The sequence below is a fragment of the Equus asinus genome, chromosome 2 (genome assembly GCF_041296235.1).
Source record: "Equus asinus isolate D_3611 breed Donkey chromosome 2, EquAss-T2T_v2, whole genome shotgun sequence".
Classification (NCBI taxonomy): Eukaryota; Metazoa; Chordata; class Mammalia; order Perissodactyla; family Equidae; genus Equus; species Equus asinus.
In genome coordinates this window covers 162,525,122-162,546,704 of record NC_091791.1, presented here as the reverse complement: position 1 = coordinate 162,546,704, position 21,583 = coordinate 162,525,122, and the positions used below count along the sequence as shown (strand labels likewise).

Here is a 21,583-nt window from a genome sequence, read left to right as displayed (position 1 = left end):
CTCATTATTTTGGAACTTGTATTTTATCACTTATGGACAAGTTTAATATTTTAATTGAAAATACTATGATAGATGCGGTACACAGGTTGAGTGAGACGTCAGGATTACATAACCTACCAGCTTGCACTTGGACTTCAGAAGGAGCATCAATATGAAATCCTAGAGGCTTAATCTTCATCATCCAGTGATTTTATTTGCTGCTCTGAACTTCAGAAGACAACAGTATATAAAGGTAGCCCTTGATAGGAGGCAGAAGGAAAAACTCATTTGATTGTTTCAGATTCCTCAGAGACCGGCAGTAAAAAAGTAATTGGGATTGTTAAAATAGACTTTTGATGTTACAGAAAATGAGACACCATTTTCACCTATCAAAATGACAATATTATAAAGGCAACAATCCATAATCAAGGGGGTGTGGAAAGATGATGCATTATGGGAAGTTTTACTAGAGGTGAATTTACCAGAGGTAAATTATTTTTTGTAATAATTGTAGTTTATTTTCTACCATGAGCATTGATAATTGTTATATTCAGGCAAAGAATAAATATTCAGTCCAGATTATTTTAATTTTAATTCCAATTAAAATTGAAATTTTTCCAAATTTAAACTCTAATTTGTCTGGAAGTTATTGATAAATTATGTGAGATAATTACTTATCTAACTGTAAGCAAATAAAAATTAATTCCACTAAAAATTTATGATATTTCCTTTATCATTTAAACTTATGGATAGACAAGACTCTACTTCAGGTTTATCTATTTTTCTTCCTTGTTTTATTTAATAGACATTATTTTTTAGACCAGTATTAAATTCACAGCAATATTGAGCAAATGATAATTCCCACATGCTCCTTGTCACCATACATGCATAGCCCTAGCCCATTATCAACATGCCACATCAGAGTGAACTGTTTGTTACAATTGATGAAACTGCATTGACACATCATTTTACCCCAAAATCCATGGTTTACATTATTGTTCATTCTTGGCTTTGTACACTTTATGGCTTTGGACAAATTTATAGTGAAATATATCCACCAGTATAGTGTCATACAGAGCAGTTTCACTGCCTTAAAAATCCTCCATGCTCAACCTAGTCATCCCTTCTTCCCACTCACCCCTGTCAACTACTATCTTTTTACTCTCTCCATAATCTTGCCTTTTTCAGAACATCATGTAGTTGAAGCCACACAGTGTGTAGCCTTTTCAGATTGGCTTCTTTCACTCAGTAATGTGTAGTTAAGGTTCCTCCATGCCTTTTCTCATGCCTGCTTCATGGCTTGGTAGCTCATTTCTTTTCAGCATTGAATAAAATTCTACTATCTGGATGTACCAAGGTTTATTTATCCATAAACCTACTGAAGAACATCTTAGTTGCTTCCAAGTTTAGGCAATTATAAATAAAGCTGCTCTGAACATGTGTGTGCAGTTGTTTGTGGACGTAAATTTTCTATGCATTTGGGTAAATACCAAGGAGGACAATTGCAGGATCATATGGTAAGAACACAGTTTTATAAGAAACAACCAAACTGTCTTCCAAAGTGGCTGTACCATTTTGCAGTTCCACCAGCAATGAATCAGTGTTCTTGTTGCTCCACGTTCTTGTCAGCCTTTGGAGTCGTCAGTGTTCTGGATTGGGGCTCTTCTACTAGCTGTGTAGCAATATCTTATAGTTGCTTAGTTTGCATTATCCTGATGATATATGATGTATATCTTCTTTGAAGAAGGTGTCTGTTAAGATAATTAGTCATTTTTTTAATAAGGCTGTTTGTTTTCTTATTGTTGAGGTTTAAGATATCTTTGCATATTTTAGATAGCAGGGCTTTTTTCAGACATGTGTTTTCCAAATACTTTCTCCTCACTTGGCTTGTCTTTTCCTTCCCTGTCAATTGTCTTTCAAAGAGCAGGATTTTTACTCTTAGTGAATCCAGCTTATCAATTCATTCTTTCATAGATTGTGCTTTTGGTGTTGCATCTGAAAAGTCATTGCCAAACCCAAGGTCATCCAGATTTTGTCCAAAGATATCATCTACATATCTTATAATTTTTCATGTTACACTTATTTCTGTGATCCATTTTGAGTTAATTTTTTTGAAGAGTATAAGATTTATGTCTAGATTCATAGTTTTTCCATTGACTGTCTTATTGTTTCAACACTATTTGTTGAAAAGATCATGTTTTGTCCATTATATTGCCTTTGCTCCTTTGTAAAATATCAGTTCACTGTATTTATGCACATCTATTCTTTTCTACTAATTTATTGGTCTAGTCTCTCTTTTATTGTCTGTTAATTTTTGACAAGGTAGCACATATTTTATTTTCACTTGTATTATACAGTACATTTTAATATCAGGAAAGGCAAGCTCTGTCTCTTTGTTTAGATCACTTAAAAATTTCTTAGATATCTTTATATTTTTCAATGAAATGGAATTATTTTCTGAAATTAAAGCAAATTCCATTGGGGTTTTGATTATTGTGGCAGTAAACTTACAGTAAACATAGGTGAATGAACAATTTTGCAAAATTGAGTATTCATCAAGAAAGATTTTATGTGCCTTTAAATTCATTTTCTTTTATAAAAAAGGTTTCATGAATGACAGAATTCAGTTAAAGGGACATGAAATATTGATGTTGTCTGGTGTAGCAAGATGCAATAAGCAGTTCATGGTTTTAATCTTTAATATTTTAGTTAACATTGATTCTTCGAAAACTAATGGGTACACAAAGAAATGTTTGAAATATTCAATTCCAGGCCTATTTTAACATTCTACTAAGGATAAGTAATGTATTGAGGCCACCCAGGGAAAAATATTCTTCATATCCGCATTCAAATAAAAACTCCTCTTTAAAGCCTCTGTGTGGTTGACATATAGTTATAGATATTTTAACACCTACTAAGTTATATAAATAACGTCAGTTTTAATAGTTATACTAAATACCATGTATTGTGATATTTTACTAACTTTTTTTTATTTTTACAATGTGATTTACTGAAACTTGTAAAATTTTTGTAAAGTGACATTATGCTTACATATTTTAAACATTCGTCAGGGTTGTTTCCCTGAATTCTAAAACAAAGAAGTACATAATGAATCATAGATTTTTATGTATTATGTCTATACTATGAACATCCTCCATTACAATTTTAAATAAAAAATTTCTTACTAATTTCACAAAATTGAGGAGAAGAAAATTGATAATAGTTAACTGCCGGGGTCCCGCCCCGGCGGAGTCCAGGTTCCTGAGGGATGGACGGCGTCGGCGCAATGACTGAGGGGGAAATAAAGGGGTCGTGAGACTTGGGTTGGTGTTAGCAAGTCCGACTTTACTGTGCACAAGTGTCGTTTATATATTTTTCAGGATTAGTACAGAAATAGTTCTACAAATATTCTCAGAGAGATAAGGAAGTAAAAAACGAGCACAAGAATATTTATTAGCATTCTGTTCTATAGAGCATAAGGTTAATGGTAGTCTTCTCTGCAATTAACTAGTGTTTGTTGTCTCTAAGCTAAAGGAGATAGGTACCCAGGCGTCTGTTGTAATTCATGGTAAAGTTAAATCAAAGAGAGAAGGTCCAGGCCTCCGGACAGGACAGCAGTCCATCTGGTTACATCCTGGTGGAGCCATCCCTGCCTCCCTCAATCATTTGCGCCATTAGTGTAGATGTTTAATGGGAACAAAAGGCGACTCCAGGGTGTCTTATCCCCAGGGCTATCTGCATTCTCAGTGGGCAGTTAAACATCTTTACATTTTCGCGCCCTTTAGGGGGTGAAAGCATTCCTTTGTCCTTTAGATTGTGGAGCTAACAGTCCCTTAAACACACTGCCTGAGAAAGTATCACTTTGTTAGTAAAGTAAAGGGCTGAAAAGCTAAGCTAAACTATATATCTTCAAGAATGAAAAACAGAAATAAGTATAGACATAACCTTGCTAGAAAGCGTGCATATAATTCAGAAAATATCAGGGGTGTCGGCCGGCCATTCTTCACCAAGGGACATCCCTGCACCCCTCGGCCCTTCTACTCATCAATTATTTATTATTTATTGCTTTTAGGAGAAAACCTCTATAACATTTTAACAGAAAGCAGAAGGTCAAGAATAATATATAGATACTTCTTGATCATCCAATTAACCAACAAACTTAGAACGACGATGCATATATATTTAGACAAAGAACTGGAGGGAGAAGGAAACATTAACCAGACAGAGGCCATAAACCTAATTCGACATCTTATCTGGGCAGGATTCCTTTCTGCTTGTCTCAAATGGGACTGTGTGCTCCTCCAATAATTAACTGAAAAATATCTTGAAAGTTACCTGCAGGTGGTCACATTCTCTTACTATATCTAATTTTCCCAGGAGGTAGTGCCTCCCAAGCAGCCACCCAAAGGAGTGAAAACTGGAGGTTAAGAAAGGAAAAGGAATGAAGGGGAATTAGAAGCAGCACAGGTTTCAGAACTATGTGAGGGGCTGGCCGGTTATTCTTCACCAATGGGCGACCCTGCACCCCTCGGAGTTAATCAGCTGGACCCTGTCAAACAGCCGATCAAATGATGTAGCCACGGCTCCCAGCAGTTAACATTTTCATTTCAATCATTTGAATAAATATTTAAGACTTAAAACCCAAAAAATAGCAGAGCACGCAAAATAACCAGTCATCGCAGACAATATTTAGTGGATGAGCCAGGAACCAACATGCTGGCTGCTCAGTCTCCCAATGGCTGCCTTCATTTCCTGATTCCTCAGAGTATAAATAATTGGATTAAGGAGAGGGGTGATTGTAGAGTAAAACACAGAAAGAAACTTATCTACAGAATAACTATTGAATGGGAAAGCATAGATGAAGATAGCAGGACCAAAGAAGAGAGTGACCACAGTGATATGAGCAGAGAGTGTGGACACGGCCTTGGAGGATGCACTGGAGGAGTGCTGCCAGATGGTGACCAGCATGACAACATAGGATATGAGCAAGATAATGAAACAGATCAGGGACAGGAGTCCACTCTCTGAAATTATCAAGAGCTCTAGGGTATAGGTCTCAGTGCAGGCAAGCTTGATGACCAGGGGAAGGTCACAGAAAATGCTATCCACAATATTGGGACCACAGAAAGGTAAACCCACTGTGAAAACCATCTGGCTCGTGGTATGTATGAACCCAATTGTCCAGGAGAGCAGTAGAAACAAGATGAGCACCCTGCGACTCATGATGGTCTTGTAGTGTAAGGGTTTGCATATGGCAACATACCTATCGATGGCCATAGCTATCAGAAGAGACATCTCTCCACCCCCAAAGAAGTGCATAAAGAACATCTGGGCCATGCAGCCCCAAAAGGAGATGGTCTTGCGTTTTCTAAGGAAGTCTGCAATCACTTTGGGAGTTGCCGCAGAGGAAAGACACAGGTCAAAAAATGATAAATTTGCCAGAAAGAAATACATGGGGGAATGAAGATGCTTATCAAATATTACAGAGATCACAATTAGGAGATTTCCTACTACAATGGCTACATAGACAAGAAAGAAGATTACAAAAAAGAATATTTGAATTTCTTGAGAACTGGAAAGTCCCAACAAGATGAACTCAGAGACACTTGATCTATTATTTAGAAGATCCATTCATCCTTATGCATGACTTTTCTGAAACGGTCTAAAAGGAGAAAGAATGCAGTATGTCACAGAGATTAACAAATCAGTGAACTTTATCTTTACTTAAGGATCCTGTTTCTTATTCAGGGAAACAACGGTTTTGGCCATACAACTGCCCCCTAGGTATTTTGCAGTTGGAGATATTTCATAAGATCACAAGACAATAGAAAGGATGGTAGCTATGGAGGCAACGAAATCAAATTTGTCTCTTGGTTAGTACAAGGCAAAATCAGTTAGACATTTGAGAAAACTTGTCTCCAGATTAAACACTTAATTTATTAGAAAGATGGAGAAGAGTTTTGAAAAGAATCACTGGAGGAGATTTTTATATTTTGCAGTTCTCATGAAGTACATTTTTGTGATATCTTCAGTATGCAGGAAAAAGTTTGTCATATTCAAAAAATATTGCTGAAGTCACGTAACGTGCAGTATACTTCCTGAAGGGAACTAGAGACCAGAACCATATTCTTGGTATGAATTGAATGTTGAGACGATTAGATAGTTAACTGAGATCAAACCCAATTACTGAGGAAAGGTTAGGTTTCAGATATTAATGACCCAGATTGGCTCAAACTGCAGACTCATCTCGCTTAGGGCCTAACTCTTCTGTTCATGTAATTAGACATAGATATGGGCAATCTGATCCAATTGTTGCCAAATTGATCAAATGATCATTTTTATCTGATATTCTTTAATTCATATGTTTTAACATATAATGAGTGTATAGAAATACCAAAATCACTGTCATTAGGACTATGAAATAGTGAAATTTACCACTGTACTCTGGTTCAACTTTTCTCACTTAAAGAGGTGTAAAGAGTGAAGTGAATCATCTACCTTTGTGAAACTAAGTTTACAAAACCTGTGATGTGTTGTTTGAACAGACTAGTGTCTTCGGGTTAGTGATCTGTCTGCTTTAGTACTATGTTTCCTCACAATGATTTTCTTTAAGGTTCATTTAACCTTTAACTTTGTCAAAGATGGAAATAAGTCATAGATAGTGTGTTACTGACTGAAATGGACTTAGCTAAGCCAAATGAAATTTTTAAAAATACACACGTATATTTAAAGGGAATATGTCAGTTCTTGATCAACATAAATCCACTTATTTCAGTGCCTCCCTGTTTGGCTGAATTTAGCTCTTTTTTTCAGGTCTTAATCCAAGCTTGTTTCTCATCTCCAGTCCTCTCTTCTCCCTTATCAGAGTCTAGACGCAGACCTAACACCGATTATCAGAGAAGAAAATAGGGTATGTGTGATTTCAGGGTACATTCTAAGATTTTAATGACACATTTCAAATTTTGAAAATACAGTACATCTAGTAAACAATAATGAACATTTAATCATATGCACTTTCTAGGTATGGTTACTATCACTAACACATACATTTTATCATAAGTAGTCCATTCTCAAACCATTATGTTTGACACCATCATTTAAAGTTGCATAAAGGCTTCTTCCTTTCACAAGGGAACAGAATAGAAAATGCAAATCTTTGATATATCTCATATATAGATGTGAATCTTTATTCTTTCTTTCAGTTTTGTACCTTTGCTGCATAGGGTACAGTCTCCACGGAAGGTACAGTCCCTGGGCCTTCTCTGTTTCTCTGATGTGAAAATAAGTAGATTTTCAGGTGTACATGAATCTGGCAAAGATAGAGTCCTAGACAAGGCAATTTCTCTGAATTGTTTTTCAACTGAATGAATGTTCAAATCCTTGGCTATTTTCAGACCCTTGCCATAGCAAAATTAAATTTCCTCATATGTTCCTCCAATAATTCCTAAGAAATGTAATGATAGCATCAATATTTGGTGACTGGTGATACTTTACGGTTTTCTGAGCCATGGGTCAGGCATTTTATCCCTGTATTTCTATGATTCATTAATCTTTAAAAATAATTTCATCCCTAAAATCATCTAGGCAACCTTCTCTATATTATGCAATAATTCACGGAATAAAATCATTCAACCTTATCAGTGTAGCCAAACAGTTTAAACATACCTAGAGCATTTTTCTTGAAGAATAATTAATTTGGCCTGGATTGTTGGATTATTATCTTAATTTTCAGTAAACTTTGACACAGTGATTTTTGTATTTTTTTGGGGGTCCAGTTGTAACAAAATCAACTATTCCAGTTTACTTTTCCTCTCTGCACTCAGTTATTATTCTGGCACTTGCATTTTATCACTTATGGACAAGTTTAATATTTTAATTGAAAATACTATGATAGATGCGGTACACAGGTTGAGTGAGACGTCAGGATTACATAACCTACCAGCTTGCACTTGGACTTCAGAAGGAGCATCAATATGAAATCCTAGAGGCTTAATCTTCATCATCCAGTGATTTTATTTGCTGCTCTGAACTTCAGAAGACAACAGTATATAAAGGTAGCCCTTGATAGGAGGCAGAAGGAAAAACTCATTTGATTGTTTCAGATTCCTCAGAGACCGGCAGTAAAAAAGTAATTGGGATTGTTAAAATAGACTTTTGATGTTACAGAAAATGAGACACCATTTTCACCTATCAAAATGACAGTATTATAAAAGCAACAATCCAAGAGGGTGTGGAAAGATGATGCAATATGGGAAGTTTTACTAGAGGTGTATTTACCAGAGGTAAATTATTTTAGTAATAGTCATAGTTTATTTTCTACCATGAGCAAAGCATAAATATTCAGTCCAGATTATTTCAATTTTAATTCCAATTAAAATTGAAATCTTTTAAAATTTAAACTCTAATTTGTCTGGAATTTATTGATAAATTATGTGAGATAATTATTTATGTAAATGTAAGCAAATAAAAATTAATTCCACTAAAAATTTATGATATTTCTTTTATCATTTAAACTTATGGATAGACAAGACTCTACTTCAGGTTTATCTATTTTTCTTCCCTATTTTTTTAAAAGGCTTTATTTTTTAGACCAGTATTAAATTCACAGCAATATTGAGCAAATGATATTGCCCACGTACTCCTTGTCACCATACATGCATAGTCTTTGCCCATTGTCAACAAGCCATATCAGAGTGAACTGTTTGTTACAATTGATGAAACTCCATTGACACATCATTTTAACCCCAAATCCATGGTTTACATTATTGTTCACTCTTGGCTTTGTGCATTATATGGCTTTGGGCAAATTTATAGTGAAATATATCCACCAGTATAGTATCATATAGAGGAGTTTCACTGCCTTAAAAATCCTCCATGCTCAACCTAGTCATCCCTTCTTCCCACTAACCCCTGTCAACTACTGATCTTTTTACTGTCTCCATAATCTTGCCTTTTTCACAGTATCATATAGTTGAAATCACACAGTGTGTAGCCTTTTGAGATTGGCTTCTTTCACTCAGTAATGCATATTTATGGTTCCTCCATGCCTTTCTTCATGCCTTTTTCATGGCTTGATAGCTCATTTCTTTTTAGCATTGAATAAAATTCCACTATCTGGATGTACCACGGTTTATTTATCCATAAACTTACTGAAGAACATCTTGGTTGCTTCCAAGTTTGGGCAATTATAAATAAAGCTGCTCTGAACATGTATGTGCAGTTTTTTGTGGATGTAAATTTTCTCTGCATTTGGGCTAATACCAAGGAGGACAATTGCAGGATCATATGGTAAGAACACACTTAGTTTTATAAGAAACCGCCAAACTGTCCTCCAAAGTGGCTGTACCATTTTGCATTTCTACCAACAATGAATGAGTGTTGTTGCTCCACATTCTTGTCAACATTTGGTGTTGTCAGTGTTCTGGATTGTGGCTGTTCTACTAGCTGTGTAGTGATACCTTACAGTTGTTTAGTTTGCATTATCCTGATGATATATGATGTATGTCTTTGAAGAAGGTGTTTGTTAAGATATATGGTCATTTTTTATTAAGGTGTTTTCTTTTTGTTAAGGTTTAAGACATCCTTGCATATTTTGGATAGTAGGGCTTTTTTCAGATGTGTCTGTTCCAAATACTTTCTCCTCATTTGGCTTGTCTTTTCATTCTCTGTCAATTGTCTTTCAAACAGCGGGTTTTTACTTTTAGTGAATCTAGTTTATCACTTCTTTCTTTCATAGATTGTGCCTTTGATGTTGCCTCTGAAAAGTCATTGCCAAACCCAAGATCATCTAGATTTTGCCCAATATTATTGCCTGCATATCTTACAATTTTGCATTTGACATTTAGTTCTGTGATCCATTTTGAGTTAATTTTTGTGAAGAGTGTAAGATTTGTGTCTAGATTCATTGTTTTTCCATTGAACGTCCTATTGTCCCAACACTATTTGTTGAAAAGATCATGTTTTCTACATTGTGTTGCCATTGCTCCTTTGTAAAATATCAGTTGACTGTACTTATGCACGTCTATTCTTTTCTACTGATCTATTGGTCTAGTCTCCCTTTTATTGTCTGTTAATTTTTGACAAGGTAGCACATATTTTACTTTTACTCATTGTATTATACAGTACATTTCAATATTAGGAAAGGCAAGGCCCCTCTGTTTGTTTAGATCATTTAAAAATTTCTAAGATATCTTTATATTTTTCAATGAAATGGAATTATTTTCTGAAATTAAAGCAAATCCCATTGGGGTTTTGATTATTGTAGCAGTAAACTTACAGTAAACATAGGTGAAATGAACAATTTTGCAAAATTGAGTTGTCATCAAGAAAGATTTTATGTGCCTTTAAATTCATTTTCTTTTATAAAAAAGCGTTCATGAATGACTGAATTAAGTTAAAACAACATGAAGTATTGATGTTGTCTGGTGTAGCAAGATACAATAATCAGTTCATGGTTTTAATCTTTAATGTTTTAGTTAATATTGATTCTTAGAAAACTAATGGGTACTCACAGAGATGTTTGAATGTTCATTTCTAGGCATATTTTAACATTCTATTAAGGATGATTAGCCTATGGAGGCCAGCCAGGGAAAAATATTCTTCATATCCTCATTCAAATAAAACTTCCTCTTTAAAGCCTCTGTGTGGTTGACATATAGTTATAGATATTTTAACACCTACTAAGTTATATAAATAACGTCAGTTTTAATAGTTATACTAAATACCATGTATTGTGAAACGTTTTTTAATTTTACAATGTGATTTACTGACACTTGTAAAATTTTGTAAAGTGACATTATCCTTACATATTTTAAACATTCATCAGGGCTGTTTCCCTGAATTCTAAAACAAAGAAGTACATAATGAATGCATACATTTTTATGTATTATGTCTATGTTATGGACATCTTCCATTACAATTTTAAATAAAAAATTTCTTACTAATTTTACAAAATTGAGGAGAAGAAAATTGATAATAGTTAACATTTTCATTTCAAACATTTGAATAAATATTTAAAACTCAAAACCCAAAAAATAGCAGAGCACACAAAGTAACCAGTTGTCACAGACAATATTTAGTGGATGAACCAGGAACCAACATGCTGGCTGCTCAGTCTCCCGATGGCTGCCTTCATTTCCTGATTCCTCAGTGTATAAATAATTGGATTAAGGAGGGGGGTGATTATAGAGTAAAACACAGAAAGAAACTTATCTACAGAATAACTATTGAATGGGAAAGCATAGATGAAGATAGTGGGACCAAAGAAAAGAGTGACCACAGTGATGTGAGCAGAGAGTGTGGACACGGCCTTGGAGGATGCACTGGAGGAGCACTGCCAGATGGTCACCAGCATGACAACATAGGATATGAGCAAGACAATGAAGCAGATCAGGGACAAGAGTCCACTGTTTGCAATCACCAAGAGCTCTAGGATATAGGTCTCAGTGCAGGCAAGCCTGATGACCAAGGGAAGGTCACAGAAAATGCTGTCCACAATATTGGGACCACAGAAAGGTAAACCCACTGTGAAAACCATCTGGCTCATGGTATGTATGAACCCAATTGCCCATGCGAACAGTAGAAACAAGATGAGCACCCTGCGACTCATGATGGTCTTGTAGTGTAAGGGTTTGCATATGGCAACATACCTATCGATGGCCATAGCTATCAGAAGAGACATCTCTCCACCCCCAAAGAAATGTGTAAAAAACATCTGGGCCATGCAGCCCCACAAGGAGATGGTCTTGCGTTTTCTAAGGAAGTCTGCAATCATTTTGGGAGTTGCCACAGAGGAAAGACATAAGTCAAAAAATGACAAATTTGCCAGAAAAAAATACATGGGGGAGTGAAGATGGGTATCAAATATCACAGAAATCACAATGATGAGGTTTCCTACCACAATGGCTACATAGACAATAAAGAAGACAGTAAAAAGGAATAACTGAATTGCTTGAGAACTGGAAAGTCCCAACAAGATGAATTCAGAAACAGTTGATCTGTTATTCAGGAGATCCATTCATCCTTTCACACAGGTACATCAAATTTTGTCTAACAAGGGAAAAAACACAGGAAATAATAGAGACTAATAAGAAAGTAAGCTCAATCTTTACCTAAGCCTCTTATTTCTTATTCAGTAACCAATCATTTTGGCAATACAACTTCTTTGTAGATATTCCTTTGTATTTTGCAGTTGGACATATTGCACATGACCACTGTCCAATAGAAAGTGTGTTTCATAGAGAGCTAATTTAATCAATTTTTTTCCTCTTTGTTAATGTGAAGCAAGGTCCAGTAAACATTTGAGTCAGTTTGGTCTCCTTTCAAGTTTAGCTCCAGATCAGACTCTGCCTGAACAGTTAATTCATTAGAATGACAGAGAAGAGCTTTGAAAAGCATCAGTGGTGGATATTTTATCTTTTGCACGTCTCAGGAAGTACACTTACTGACACATTTTTGTCTCATGCTAAGTATGCATGAAAACTCAGAATATTTTGCCATATTAAAAAAACATATTGCTGAAATCACACAATGTATATTATGCTTCCCTCAAGGGAACAACCTAAACCTATTAGAGATCAGGACCATTTTGGTGATAAAGTTGAATGTTGAGACCGTTGTGTAGTTCGTAGAGATCAAACAATTACTGAAGATAAGTTTTCAGACATGAATGACACATACTGACTCTCCAAACTATAAATGCCCATCTCACATCAGGCCTAACTCTTCACTTTATGTGAGCAGACTAAATAAGTGTATTCTATGCATACATTCTTGTGCAATTGTGGAAAATTAGATCAAAAGAACATTTTGAACAGGGTTTTACAGCTATGCATGTGTTTTCGCATATAATGGGTGACAGAAATAACTAGATCACTGTCTTTAAGCCTAGGAACTAATGAGGATAACCACTTTAGTCTTGTTCAACTCTTCTCCTTCAAAGAGGTGTAAAAGAGGAGGTGACTCATTAACATGTTTACCTAAAGTAAACAAAACGAGGATGTATTGCTTGAATAGAATCTTTCAGAAAGCAACTTTCCCTCTTTCCAGCTCTGTTTTCTCACAATGATTTTCTCTCAAGTTCCGTTACTCTTAATTTTTTTCCAGGATGCATATAAAACATAAATATTGTGTCACTGACTGAGGTGGAATCAGATAATCCAAAATCCATAAATCCACTTCATTCAGACCTTCCCGCTTGACTGGATGTAGATCTATTTTCCAATTATTATTCCAGGCCTGTTGCTCATCACTAGTCTTTTTCTTGTATTTATCAGAGTCTTAGACTCAGAACAAATGCAGATTATCAAGGAATAAAATCATATATATATGCGATATATTTACTTACATACCTATGTGATTTTTCTTTGTGCATTTTAACTTTTTAATCAGAGTTTATTTTTTTAAATACAGTATTTCTACCAGATTCCAATGAATATTTAATTATATGCACTTTTCTGCATGGATACTACCACTAAGGCAAGCATCTTATCATAAGAGACCCATATGCTAGTCATTATGTTGGACTCCATCATTCAGATTGACTTTAAAACTAATTTCTTTCAGAAGTTAAAAGAATTTGAAAGGAATATTTCACAATTCTCATTCACAATTGTAAATCTTTCGTGGATTCCTTGTTTAAGGGTACAAACTTATAACCATAAGTAAGTTCTGGAGATCTAATGCATAGCATAGCGATTATGCAAGTCAACAATACTGTATTATAAACTTCAAAGTTGCTAAAAAGACTAGATCTGAATGAAATGATAATTATGTGACATGATAGAGATGTTAACTAATACTCTTGTGGTGATCATATTGCAATATATAAATGTATCAAATCAACATGTGTACACCTAAACTTACACAATATTATGTGTTAACTATATCTCAACTAAAAATAAAATTGTAAATATTTATTTGTTCATCTTGTTTGTATTCTTACAGTAAGATCATCATGTTCAGCTATGGCCTCTGGATCGTCTACATTTCAATAAGATATACAAATAATCAGGTTTTTCAGGAGCATATGAACTTGACAAAGAGAGTGTCCTAAACAAAGCAATTTCTCTCAAGATCTTTCCAGCTGAATGTGTGTTCGAATATTTGGTTATTTTCTGATTTTTGTCATAGGAAAATAAAATTTATTCATATGTTCCTCCAACAATTTTTAAGAAGTGTAATGATAGCATCAATATTTTGTGTGGCATAATTTTATGATTTTCTAAGTGATGGATAAGGCATTTCATCTTTGAAGTTCTTTTATTTATCTTGCATCCCTGAAAGCAACTACACAACATTCTCTGTATTATGCAATAATTCAAAGAATAAAATTATTTAATCAGATCAATATAGACAAAAAATTTAAATATACTTAGATCCCTTTTCTCTAAGAATAGTTTATTTGGCCTAGATTACAGGATTATTATCTTACTTCCCAATTCACATCAGTATGGTGATTTTTGCATTTATTTTCCAGTTATAATAAAATCAAATTTGATCCAGTTTAATTTTTCCATTTCCAGCCCTCCTCTCAGTTATTATTTTGGTATTTGTCTTTTATAACTTATGGACATACTTAATATTGTAAATGGAAATATTATGATAGGCGTGGTATACAGGCAGAGTAACATGTCAGAATTATGTAACCTACCAGCTTGCACTTGGACTTCGGAACTAATATCAACAGGAAATCTTAGATGCTTAATCTTCATCACCAAGTGATTTTATTTTCTTCTCTGAATTTCAGAAGACAACAGTATATAAATGTATCCCTTGATAGGAGGCACGAAGAAAAAGAATCATGTGATTGTTTTAGATTCCTCAGAGACTGGCAGTGAAAAAGTAATTGGGGTTGTTAAAATAGACTTTTGACATTACAGCATGTGAGACACTGTTTTTCACCTACCAAAATGCCAATAGTTTAAAGGCAGCAATCAAGAATCAAGAGGATGTGGAAAAATAGTGCATTATGGGAAATTTTACTAGAGGTGAATTATTTTTTGAACTAGTTGTAGTTTTTATTATAGTTTATTTTCTACAATAAGTATTGATAATTGTTATATTTAGCAAAAATATATTCTAGATTATTTTATTTCTAAATTGTATTAAGGTTGAAACTTTCACATTTAAATTCTAGTATGTCTGAAACTTATTGATAAATGATGTGAGGTAATAGTTCATCGTTGCAATTAAATAACAATTCATCCCACTAAGAATTTGTTGTGCTTTCTTTATAACATTACATTTTAAGATCCAGTAGGCTCTCTTTCAGGTTTAGTTTCCTCCTTGTTTGGCCAGCTAATATTTGAGGAGGCACTGCACATTTTACTTTTGTTCAATATGTCTTACAGTATCTGTGAATGTGCGGAAGGACAAGTCACTTCTCATTGCTTTACTTATTCAATGTTTTCTTGGCAATTTTCATATCTTTTTATTCTGAATTAAATGGATTTACTTCCTAAAGATAAAACAAACTTCACTGGCATTTTGTTATCAAAATGTAAGAAATGTGGAAAAAATGAACAGAGTTATAAAATTGAGTCTTTTCATCTAGGAGGATTTTATGTTTCAAGTATTGGTCCAATTTTATGACAGAACAAAATTTTGCCATCTTCATTATATCAACGCATTTTTGGGTAACAAATATTTTGTTAAATATAATTTTTCATATTCCCTTTTTTGATGCTATCCTTAACATGTCTTTTTCCTTAGCAAAGGAATCTTATTGCTATTACTAATCTTATTGCTATCACTTTCAATTTTCACATATTTAAGTGATAAATAATATTGCTGAAATAACATTTTAACTTTTTTTCCTTGTTGGTTTTCTTCTTTATTTAGTTACTGATAAAATGATCTGAAAACATTAATAATGTTTTTAATACTTGTTTTGTGCTGTATTCCATTAACTATAATTTTCGAGCAATAAAGAATAACAGTGATGATAGCTGGCTCTGGCAGAATTTGTTAGTTTCCCAACCATGACTCTTCGTTCTTTCTTGATGATGAAAGCTTATTTTCTTTGGGATCAGTTTCCTTTGTGCCTCCATGGAGGTTCAAACCCTGTTTTAAAAAGCTGCATCTCACCAGCCTAGGTAAATCACAGCTCCTCCATTTTCCTCACCAGTCACTAGTTTCCCAATGAGCACAGACACAGAGACTGCTAGTGTCTGTCAAGCAGCCTTCTCCCAGTCTTCATTAGTAACAGACACCTGAATTTATTTAGAGACACTTTACAGCTTCTCTTGCAATTAGAAGTGGCAAATAACATGAAAGAAAACAGTATTATCAGGTAACTACATTCTGAAAATTCTCTTTAGGGGCTGACTCACTGGAGAGCTATGCTCTTTGCTTCTCCCCAACCCCATGTTTCTTTAGGTCTAATCTGAAAAAATATCAGTTTTTTTTACTGACGTTAAATACTGTAAATATTTACAGAAATAAAAATACAGTATTACAGTATTTAAATGAATACTGTTAGTCGCCATCTGGATGCCAGATGATGTAGGGACCTGAAAATGCAATCTCAATGGCTAAGGGCTTCCTACAACACAGAGTAAATTTGGAGAAATGATAAGAATGGATTCGAAGGAAAATGGACCCATAACAGTATACATCCTTTTATTAGTTATTCCATCTGGAATACAAATGTGATGTGTGGAATTCCTACAGACATTTTTGGACAAATTCTAAGAAAATAGGAGTGCGCAGAGAGGCGGTTTTGAAGTCCCTGGTGATTTTGTGCCACTGCTATACCAACACTGGACTAAGATTATATGGATTTGTTTTACACGAGAAAATAAATCTCTATATAATTTATTGATAACACTGCTATCAAAGTTTATGAGTAGCACACCAGCAAGTACAAAGACAATTCTAGTTAAGGACATGTGTGGTACAGTTATTTAGAGGGTAGTTAAGTGAAATTTTTAATATCTCTAAAATAAAACATAAGAAAACATTTTCTCTTCTCAGATTTGGTTACTCCGAAGGGCCACGTGTGAGGATGAAAGCCTCACTTACTTAAGAAGGCAGGGTCCTGCCAAATTAGTGAAGTCTTTCAGAGTCTATTCATGGAAAGTATGCTGGGACATCACCTTCAAAGTTAAAATATTGCATCTTGTACCTAAATCACTACACCACAAAGAATAAAGTGTAGTGTCTCACGGTCCTCTTCAAGTTCTAGAGGCAAAATACTCCAATTTGTGAATATTACTTATATTGACATGGAGTTTTCCAGTTTTTAGTGTGACTTAGTTCGGGAAAGTCATCTTAGAAGATCTGTATAAAGTAAAAGTAGCCTTACCACTAGGGCCATATGCCCAGGTAAATTCTCAATACTAAAGTTATCCAAGCTAGGAAATACACCACTTATAAGTTTTGACAAATTCTAATACAAGAATCATAATGCCATTCTGTAAGACCATGTAGTATGACCATGCCATATGCAGCAGAGACCTAATCCTGAGTTGGAAATCAGCTCGTGGCATTCTGCTACGCCTGAGTAGGAAGGGACTGTCTGATTGCAGAACTTCAACTGACTATAGGAACAGAGATGTCCATGATGAGCTGCACTATTTGATATTAATATTGACTAGAGAACATCAGAAAAGAGGCACTAAACAACCAAGGAGAAATAATGGCTGGGATGGTTGACATAAGCTACCCCCTATCGTTGAAGTATCCATAGTGTCAGAAAGGAAGGCTACGCATGCCCTCCTACTCACCAAGACTGATGTTGCTGTGGTACAATAAATGTCCAATCTGTCACCAATAAGGGACAACCTGAGCCCCTATTCTTATCCTATCCCTTGAGGAGACTAATTAGCCACTTGGGACAAGTTGAATACATTGACCCATTCCATTATAGATGGGACAATGATTTGTCTTCACAGGAATCAACATATGTACAAGTTCAAGTTCCCTTTCCATGTCCACAGGCTTTTGACCATCATCACTCTCTGAGGATATAGAAAATGTTTAATCTACGAAGAGTTTTCTTATAATATAACTCAGTTAATTAAACTTACTTTTCAGCAAAAGAGATTCAAGAGTTGACCAATTATCAAAGACCTACTGGCCTTATCATTTACTGCATAACAGTGAAGCTACTGTGCTGGTTGATAGAGCATTGGAGCAATCATTTGATATCACAGTTGAAGTGTCAATTTTTAGACTGTGACCAGCTATCTTGAGATGGCATTCTCTAGGATGAAGTATACAATCTGTTTCTTTCTTCTTCTTCTTCTTTTTTTTTTTTGAGGAAGATTGGCCCTGAACTAACATCTGTTGCCAATCTTCCTCTTTTTGCTTGAGGAAGATTGCCATTGAGCTAACATCTGTGTCAATCTCTATCTATTTTATGTGGGATGCCACCATGGTGTGGCTTGATGAGCGGTGCTAGGTCTCTGCCACGGGGAATCCAAACCTGCAAACCCCAGGCTGCTGAAGTGGAGTGTGCAAACTTAACTACTATGCCAATGGGCTGGCCCCTTTTTGGGGGGACTGACTTGTTTTGTTTTTGGTGAGGAAGATTCACAGTGAGCTAATATCCATTGGCAATCTTCCTCTTTTCTTTCTGCTTGAGGAAGATTAGCCCTGAGCTAACATCTGTGCCAATCTTTCACTATTTTGTATGTGGGATGCTTCCACAGCATGGTTGATGAGTGGAGTAGGTCTGCACCTGGGATCAAAATCGGTGAACCTGGGCTGCCAAAGTGGAATGTGTGGAACTTTAACAACTCAGCCACAAGACTGACCTCCTACATTCTTAATCAATGACTATTATCTGTAGTTTTGTCCCCAATAGGAAGAATTTATACGTTTTGGAACAAGAATATTCATCATGTATCTTTGATTCCTACAACCCACTTATAGAATTTGCGCTTTCTTTTCCCACAACTTTATGCTCTAACTCTAGAAATTTGGGGACATGCTTTCACCTGGAGATGTAGGAAGATTTCTATTAACTTCAAGCTATCGCCACCACTTAATCACTTTATGTTTTTCTTTCCAAGAGACTTAAAGAAAAGGAAAGATGCCATCATCTTGTAAGGGGTAATTTACCTTGATCATCAGGAGAAGGCGTAGTAATGCTACTATACAATGGTCAGGTGGAGTCATGGAAGATATTAAAAAAAAATTCAAATTGACACATGGAATTGAACTATTCTGTTTTAGAGGTAAAAAATTCATTGGATGGTACTAATGACAGAAATGATGCAGAAGAAAAGTTAGTCAACTTAAAGACAGAAATAGAACTATACAAAATGAAAGATGAAGAGAATAGAAGACTATTTTTATTATATAAATCTCTTTAAAAGGTAAATGGCCACACAAGGCAAAACTAATAACATTATATCATTGAATGAATTATCTCAGTAGAATATTAGATGTTAAATATAAAACAATACAAACACAAGGGCTAAAAGGTGGTAAATAGAAGTATACTCTTGTAAGTTTCTAATATGATACCTGTAAAGATGTAATATTGAAGTTAGACTGTGATAAGTTAAAATGTGTAGTATGTATTTATAACCCTGAAACAACCACTAAAAATCACAAGAAAAAGAAATAGCTAAGAAGACAATATTATCAATATGAATGTTTAAAGAAATAATAAACACTTAGGAATAATAATATAAAAGAACACTCAAGTATTCAAAAAAAGAAAAAAAGAACAGATGAAATAAATATAAAATAGAAAGATTATCAATTTTCACCAAACAATATGTATAATCATGATAAAGGTAAATGGCCTAATAATCCAATTAAATTCAGAGACTGTAGTATGGGATAAGATACGTGTTACACACAAGAAACTACCATTAAAAATAAAGACCCATATAGACTAAAAGTAAAAGGATAGAAAAAGAAAAACTAGGTTTTTATTATTTAACCAGACTGTGGTATATCAATTTACTTTTGCTGCAGTAAACAATTAGCACAAATTTAGTGACTTAAAATAGAAGAAAATTTATTATCTTTATGTCAGGAGTCTGATGCAAGTCTCACTGGGATAAACTCATAGTGTTGGCAGAGTTGCGTTCCTTTCTGGAAGCTCTGGGAGAGAATCCATTTCTTTGCTTTTTCCAATTAAACCAAAAGAAAGCAGAAAAATTGGAAAAGATGTAAATAAATATGAAACATCTGGCAAGAAAGCAAATTTTAATCCAACCATATCAATAACACTCCTATTAGATGTAAGTTGTTACTTTTTTCACAACTATAGTCCTGCATTTATATTTGTATGACAAAAGAATATATATATAAATGTATGACAAACCTCACAAGACATCACAATATTTTTTCTATACTCAATGAGCACTATATACTTATTTACACAGACCAACGTATTTGACAATCTACTTGTTCTTTATTCTTTCCTTCAAATTAGCGTTTCCCCCCGAGATTGTTTTCTCTTACCTGAGGAAAGGCTGTTGATATTTATTTACTGCAACTTCTTAGACCGCAAATTCACTCATTTTTATTTTTCTGAAAATGTTTTTATTTCACTTTCATTTAAACACTATGCTTTGATCTCATATAGACAATTTGGTTTGTATTATTTCTTTCAGCACATTAAAGATGTCACTTCATTGTCCTCTGGCTCCCATGTTTCTGTTATGGAGAAAGCTGTAAGTCCCACTTTGTTTCTCTCAAATCTAATGCATTTACTCACCCAAGATGCCTCTAAAATTTTCTCTTTATCTTATATTTTCATCTATCTTACATTGATGTGTTTGAGTCTTTTATTAGTCTTTATTCTGTTGTGGTTCACAGAGTTTTTGTACATGTGGATTGATGTCTTTTATCAGTTTGTAAATGTTCTTGGTGATTATCTCTTCAAATATTGCATCTCTCCCATTCTCCCTTTTCCCTATCCTACTTTGACTGCAATTACATGTGTGTAAGACGTTTTCATTGTATCCCACGTACCCTATGTTTTTTTCTATATTTTCTATTCTTTTTCCTATTTGCACTTCAATTGTATTATTTTCTATTGACTTAACTTTCAGTTCACTTTTTAGTCATCCGTACTTAATCTGATTTTAAGCTCATCTAATGAATTTTTCATTTCAGAACTTTTTCAATTCTGGAATTTTTATTTAATTATTTTTGTAAATTCCTATTCTCTGTTGAAATTCTCTAGTTTTATTTTTCTTACCTATTTGCTACACTTTTCCTTCTATTGTCTTAATCATACTTATCATTGTAATTAGGATGTTAGTTTTATTTGCTTTCATACTCTGGATGATTTCTGCTTATATTTTAACCATTTATATTTTTCTCATATTTTTATAATGTATTTCTATCTTTTGGTGTTTACATTGATTTTATAATAAATTATGGATTTTTAAAATTAAAAATTATATCATGTTACTTTCCCCAAAATAAGATTCATCCATCTCATTAGTAGATCCATATAGCAGATGTTAATTCTCTTAATCCAATGTGTCTCAACTGAGGGCAAATTTGCCCTCTAGAGGACATTGGAAAAAGCATAGAGATATTTGTATTTGTTACAACTAATGAGATGCTAATCGTCCCTAGTAAGTAGAGGTCAGGAACTCTGCTAAATAATCTGTAATGCACAGGACAATCC

The 21,583-nt window shown here is 34.3% G+C and overlaps 2 protein-coding genes across 2 annotated transcripts; both read right to left on the bottom strand.

The window, feature by feature from the left end:
- Window positions 1-4,668: 4,668 nt before the first annotated feature.
- LOC106833361 (olfactory receptor 4K13-like) lies at window positions 4,669-5,610 on the bottom strand. The gene has a single exon (XM_014844551.3). It carries the CDS (start codon window positions 5,608-5,610, stop codon window positions 4,669-4,671), a length of 942 nt encoding a protein of 313 aa, XP_014700037.3.
- A 5,443-nt stretch (window positions 5,611-11,053) lies between these two features.
- Window positions 11,054-11,995, bottom strand: LOC106833362 (olfactory receptor 4K13-like). The gene has a single exon (XM_014844552.3). It carries the CDS (start codon window positions 11,993-11,995, stop codon window positions 11,054-11,056), a length of 942 nt encoding a protein of 313 aa, XP_014700038.2.
- Window positions 11,996-21,583: the final 9,588 nt, after the last annotated feature.